The 6,990-nt window shown below is 39.9% G+C and overlaps 1 protein-coding gene across 1 annotated transcript; it reads left to right on the top strand.

The window, feature by feature from the left end:
* The first annotated feature begins 209 nt into the window (after positions 1 to 209).
* olfm4.2 (olfactomedin 4, tandem duplicate 2) lies at positions 210 to 3,697 on the top strand. Its single transcript, XM_016473305.1, has 5 exons — positions 210 to 263; positions 369 to 536; positions 1,314 to 1,526; positions 1,603 to 1,747; positions 2,844 to 3,697. Exons 1-5 carry the CDS (start codon positions 210 to 212, stop codon positions 3,647 to 3,649), a joined length of 1,386 nt encoding a protein of 461 aa, XP_016328791.1. The 3' UTR covers positions 3,650 to 3,697.
* Positions 3,698 to 6,990: the final 3,293 nt, after the last annotated feature.

Genomic DNA, 6,990 nt, shown 5'->3' on the forward strand with positions numbered 1-6,990 from the left:
GAATTTGCGTGTTATAATAATTCACCATTTCATTTTGTCCACCAATAAAATGTCTTAAGCAAACATGAACTGTGTGCACAAGCTACATCATCATACATCCGTTGGATATCAACCACAATACACATGAGAAACAGACATGTGCTGCAGATTAGTTCTGATAACATGCTGTATATAAGGCTGTAGCTGAGAAAGAGAGACATTTCGAAAAGATGGATCTCCTGCTGCTTGTCCTCCTGCTTGTGGCTCCTGCTCACTCCTGGCTGGTAAGAGTCCTTCTGACCTCACGATCTCAGATTTGATTCATTGCTGAACGGTCTCAGACATAAAGAAGCTAAAGCTATAATGCTGTTTTCCTTCCTGTTGTCCAGTCACTAGAAGAGTGGGGCTCTGGTCGTGTCGAAGGCTCCGTCGGGGAGTTTGGACAGTGTGTTTGTAATGTGTTCCTGCCTGACACTTCATTCCCAGCAGACCGTGTGGAGCACATGCAGACCACCTCAAATCAACTGTCTGTAAAGGTCAAGCTCCAGATCATCAAGGTATATTATGTTCATACAACCTAGATGAGCAGTTTTGCTCAGGATGTGGATTTTATATTGGACCCAGCCAGTGTTTTTACTATTATACTATTGTAGTTATAATAGAATTAGTTATAATTCAGGCAGCACAGTGGCTCAGTGGGTCTCACTGTTGCCTCACAGCAAGAAGGTCCCCACGTCGAATCCCTGAGCCAGGATTTTAATTTTTGTTAAAGTTTTAGTAATTCTGTTGTGTGTGTGTGTGTTTTTTTCTTTCAATATAGTAGGCTATATAGTTTGGGATTTTTATTATTTTAGTTTTAGTTATTTTAGCACAATTATTAATATTTTTTGTAATGAGCAGAAGTGTGATTCAAGTCTTTTTCATATTTTTTTTTTCTAAATGCCTCTGGGTTTCCAATCAACTCAATGCATTTTGATGGCATGGTGCTTTCAGAAGCCTATACTTTACAGCACAGACTATGTTCATCCTCATCGGGTTTTCTTTGACCCTGTGTTGTTGATGGTTTTGAGTGCATCACACATTCTGTCCATGTTCATCTGTCTGATTTAATTGTGATTGGACAAACAACCTTTGACATATTCTCCTTCTCACTGTTAGAAGTCAATTAAATCTATGCATTTTGCTGTTGCAATACATGATTACACGGTTACTTTTATTATTCAGATTTATGTCTGTCTGAGATGTTTTTGTGTCACGACCCACCAGCAGAGGTCTACATTATCACCTTTTTCTCGTTTGCTGCAATTCTAATCATTTCTTTTTCACATGCTCAGATCAGTAGTTTGAAGGTTCAGCTGGAAGTTCTTCTCGGCAATCTCTCCAACCTGACAACTCGTGTGGAGAGTCTGGAGAGCGGACCGGACAAGTACATCAAACTGGAGTTTGAGCTCCTCCGCATTGAGCTCAGAGAGTTTGAGGCTCTGGTCACACAACTGAAAGCATCTCTAAACTCATCTTCACCGGCCTTCGAGAGTCTCTACATTGAGGTGAAGCTTCCTTCACTTACACAAAACATCATGCCATTGTAGTATTTGCATGGGTCTAATTTGTTTTCTTTGTAAGATTCGCAATATGAGTTTAATCGTTGACCAACTGGAGAGCTACGACCGGAGCAACTTAGAAGTGATTCGCATCGAGTTCGCCAAACTTCAGCGGAAACTGGAGAAATGCCAGGATGATAAGGATGACTTCTCTAATGCAGGAATAGGTAGGCTAACACTCATTTTCTGTGAATGTTAAGAGGAAAATTTTAACTTATTTTAACTTTAACTATATACATAAAGGAGATTATTCTGAAAAATATATTTGAATGGAATTTTAAGTATTGCACACATATACGAATATTTACAGATCTCCATTTGTATTTAATGGAAATATAAATTTAAATATTCTAGAACAGGGATATTTTGTTATCTCAGGCTCTTTTAAATAAATAATTCAGGTCACAGGCTCTTAAATCATAGATTGAGACTAGTTAGCTTTTATTACTTGTCTTAAGGAAAAACTGAGTGTAGTCAGATTATGTTACTTTAATACTGAAATGTCCGGATTAGTTACCGACTCCAGGTTCCCATGGTCATTGAAATCCTGGAAATCTGAATTTTTCTAGTGAAATATGGAAGCATTGCCCTTTCTTGTTGTATTCCAGGTAGCCTGTATCTACATATGTATATTTTATGTTTCCTTGCTTTATACAAGAAGAAGAATAAAACACAGAAGTAGCCTACTGATAGTTTTTTTCTTTTGTATTGTAATGTACCTTCAAGTGTAACAAACTATCGAAAACAAAAAATGTAGGGCCAGACTTGATTTGTAAGCGTTGGATTTTTAATTGGATGTTGAGATGTGGGTGTGGCACTCAGAAGTGCAAGCTTGTAGAGGCAGGACTTAAAGGAATAGTTCGCCTAAAAATGACATTTTGATGAAAATGTCCTCACCCTCAGGCCATCCAGATGTAGATGAGTCAGTTTCTTCATGTGATTTCATGGCTTAAAGTTAAAATGTCTTGATGGATTTGTTTCGTTTGTACACTTAACTAAAAAAAAACCTAAACCCTCAAAGGGGGCTTTTCAGAAGTCTGTCACTGTACTGTACATAATATTAGAATATCAATAGTACTGTATATATATATATATATATATATATACATATATATATATATATATATATATATAATAAACATAATCTTCCATTGCACTCCGTTAGGTATAAAAATGTTACACAAACTAATTTTCAATTAACTTTTATTATTTGCAAAAATAATTGCATTTTTAGAATGTATTGCTTTCACTGATTTCTCCTAGGGTCCTGTAAGCATGGAGGTATTCTCAGAATTGGAAAGCCTGTCGTCAGCCAGCTGAATGCAGATCTGAGTGCAGGTTATAAGTATGGAGGATGGGGCAAAGACTCCAAGCCCCTGCCTGGTTCTGAAAACATGTACTGGTACTCCGGCTCTACTGACACTCTGGTCAGCAGAATCACACAGTACTCTGACTACTACAATCTGATCATGAGACAGGGCTTTAAGACACATCAGCTTTATGTCCAATATAATTACGATTGGCGAGGTACTGGAAACAACTACATTGTGCGTGAAAACAACCTGTACTATCAGTTCAGAAGCCCTTTTGCTATGGGAAAGCTCAACATGACCAGTGTAAAAGTTGATTATAAGGTGATTCCTATGGCCAGTGCCCAATTCTCATATCATTACTCAGCCAACCAGAACCTGGACTTTGCAGCCGATGAGTCCGGCCTGTGGGTAACCTACGCCACGGAGGAATCGAAGGGTAAACTGGTTTTAGGGAAGATCAATGAAGTGTCATTTGAAGTAGAGGAGGTTTGGCAGACCAGCATATACAAGCAGTCTGTCACAAATGCGTTCATGATTTGTGGCGTCCTTTACGCAACCAGGTCAGTAGACACTCAAACCGAGGAGATCTTTTACACCTTTGACACCAATAAAAACGAGGAAAGCCATGTTAGCATTCCCTTTGAGAAGTTCCAGGACTTTTACATGTACCTGGACTACAATCCCACCGATCAGAGACTTTACATGTTCAACAATGGTTACTATGTGTATTACAACGTGAAGTTTAAGGTTACTTAGATGAACTACTGCTTTCAAAATGACTTAACAATGTAATCCATTTCATGTGGCAATGCAAAAATTGCAATAAAAGTATACACAAGCATCATTTCTTGCATGTTATGATCATATGTGTCATAGTGGTTCAGGTTTATCAATAATTTAAACTTTAAATAATTAAACATTTAGTCAAAATGTATCTAAAAAAGTTATGCATACGTGCATCATATTTGATTCATGAGGCTCATATATAATTAAGATGAAACTGTTTTAAAGTCTTACCAGTTTGCTAGTGATCTTATAATCCATTACAGTGTACAAAACAATTGTTGCTAATTGGCAGCAGCTGCGTTTGTATGAAATGAGAAAGCACGTCCACAATATCATGATGACATAATTAAATAATTGTACACATAATATTGAATTGAGTTTTAATATTTTATGAGCTAACCAAACACAAAGCTTCCACAAAGAAAAACTGTTACCCATCAGGGAACTCAGGGGAATAGCTCTGCATGACCACATTCTGAAGCAGGTGTGTAACGTTAATCAGTCCAATGAGCTGGTGTGCCCAAGATGGCCACCAGAGGACACTCCTGTGCCTTTGTGTAAATAGTGGCTTGTCGCGTTTGTTGGTGCCATGTGCTCTCCTGTCTATTGTCTAAACCCGCCCATCTTGTTACCTGAATATTGCCTCACCTGCTTTCCCTCGTTACCTTCTTTGTTTGCGCTCCTATCTATTCCCCTTGTGTTTTCTGTCCTGTGCTGGTTCATTGTCCTGATTGCTCGTTTCAGTTCAGCTCAGCCCTGTTCTCTTCTGTTTTTGTTTTTTTTGCCCTACATACAACGGGTCTTTTGTTTTCTAGCCATGTTGGCTGTTATCTGGGCTTTGTTTTAGTTCAGTTTTGTGTTGCTCTTTATTTTTGTTAATAAAAATCTTTAAAGGGGTCATGAACTGAGAAATCAAAATCCCCTTGATCTTTTGACATATAAGAGGTCATTGTACTATAAAAACATCCTGTCTTGACATTCAAAACAATTAGCACTTTTAAGTTAAGGAGTTCTTTTACTTAGACGTTACATCTCATGCTTACTTAAAGGGGTCATGAACTGAGAAACCAAATTCCCTTGATCTTTTGACATATAAGAAGTCTCTCTGTTATAAAAACATCCGGTAAGTTTCAGAATTCAAAACTTTCTCATTAGTCTAAAAACAGCTTAGATTGAAGCCAATCTGCCAAAACTAAAGCTTGTGGAATGTTCCGCTCTATGACGTAATAGTGCGGCTAAACCCCGCCTCCGCAGAAGAAGATCAACTCCTGCTTCTACATCACTGCCTGTTTAGTTTAGTTTAGTTTAGTTTAGTTTAGTTTAGTTTTATTTAAAGTTTGACATGACAGGATATTGCGACACAAAACCCTGAAATGTGTCAAACATACACATACTCCAAGACAATCATTACTTAGTATAAAACAGATAACTGAAGATAACTGATAAAAAAGATAACTGATATACAAGCATAATAAATAAAATTAAAAAATTTGCTAATATATATATATATATATATATATACACATATATACATACACACACACATACATACACACACACATACACACACATACACACACACATACATACATACACACACACACACACACACACACACACACACACACACACACACACACACACACATACCCTGGTCACTATTGCTTTGTTATTACAGATCGTTTGAGATGTACTGAGTATTTATGCTTTTTAACCCTAAATCACAGCAGGGTCCATCTGTGAAGGATGTAAGCTGTCAAACATTCATGCAGATTTTTAAATATGCAAAACTGTTAGCCAATCATAGCGGTGGGCGTTTACTTCCGAGTCTACAGTCTGCCACGCCTATTCAGACGGAGTGTTCTGATGAGAGGGGGTCAAAACAGGACAGAAAATAGCCTGTTACTTCTAAATTATGATGTTTTTTTGATGTAAAATTCTTGATAACATTATAAGTGGAGCAGTACAAAGTAATAATAAAAAGGGCAGTTCATGACCCCTTTAATGAGCTCCGCTTGCTGTTCTGCATTTGGGTTCTGTTTGCAAAACATGATAGAAGCATCCGAATTAGCACCGGTAAGCTTCTGCTATTCAGTAGTGCATTGTGTGTGTGTGTGTCTGTGGAGTGTTTGCACAAGCATTGCTAGTGAGTCAGTTTGCCTCTTTTAGTAAGATATTAAAATGTCTAAGTGTAAACAAAAATCAGCAAATGAGCGGCGCTTCAGCCTGTGTGCTCCCCCATGTCCCCGCTTTATTACTGATGGGGACACATATGATCTGTGCGTCGCTTGTTTGGGAGGTTGCTGTGCCCAGTGTAAGCAGCTCCCGCCACATGTGCTCTGCTCCCGCCTGGCCTTGTTTGATGAAAGCGGCCAGATTCGCGATCCTCTTTGCTCCGATCCCGCTGCGGCTGAGGCTCAGCATAAGCTGTTGTCATAGGGATCGCAGGTGGATTTAGCAGAGGGATCTGAGTGGATGAGAGAAGTGGATCTATTTGCGTCACAGGAAGCAAAACACTGTCTGCTCTGGTTCTCCCTCACGCATTTAGCTCCTACATCGCAGATGTGGCGGAGGCTTCGTCTGTACCCTTTTCCCCCAATCGCTCTGCTACCGGGAGTTCTGGAGAGTGTACGCAGGGACGGGGTTGGTCAATAACCCCATTCTGGCCGGCCCGAGTGTGGTTCTCGGACCTTGTGTCCCTTCTCGACGGCTCTCCCTTGGAGATTCCGATCAGGAGGCCTTTTGGCTTTAGCGTCGGTCAAGCGAGTGGGTGATCTGCAAGCGCTTTCAGTCAGCGCTTCCTGACTTGAGTTTGGGCCTAATGACTGTAAAGTCTTCCTTAAACCAAGACATGCCTATGTGCCTCTCCACTCCGTTCAGAGCACAAGTCATCACCGTTCTAGCTCTTCCTAATTCAGAGGATGAGCAGGGTCCTAATTTGCTCTGCCTGGTTTGGGCCCTTAGAGATTACACAGAGCGCTCTAGACACTTTAGGCATTCAGAGCAGCTCCTTTTATGATTCGGAAGCTGCTCTTAAGGGCTGCCAGTTACGAAGCAGAGACTATCCCACTGGATGCTAGATGCTATAGCCCTGGCTTACACCTCAGCGGACTTACAGAGTCCGGTTACTAACATAACCTCGGTTCCCTGAGAACAGCAGGAATGAGCATTGCGTAGACTGCCGTGCTATAAGGCTGCACACAAGTCGATGACTGTTGCTATCAGTCGAAAGATTCTGATGAAATGGCATTCTTACATAGGCTTACTTGAGTATCAGAGTAAACAGGAGTTTCCCCAAAGCATTTCACGCA

The sequence above is a fragment of the Sinocyclocheilus anshuiensis genome, unplaced genomic scaffold (assembly GCF_001515605.1).
Source record: "Sinocyclocheilus anshuiensis isolate Anshui unplaced genomic scaffold, SAMN03320099.WGS_v1.1 scaffold1069, whole genome shotgun sequence".
Taxonomy (NCBI): Eukaryota; Metazoa; Chordata; class Actinopteri; order Cypriniformes; family Cyprinidae; genus Sinocyclocheilus; species Sinocyclocheilus anshuiensis.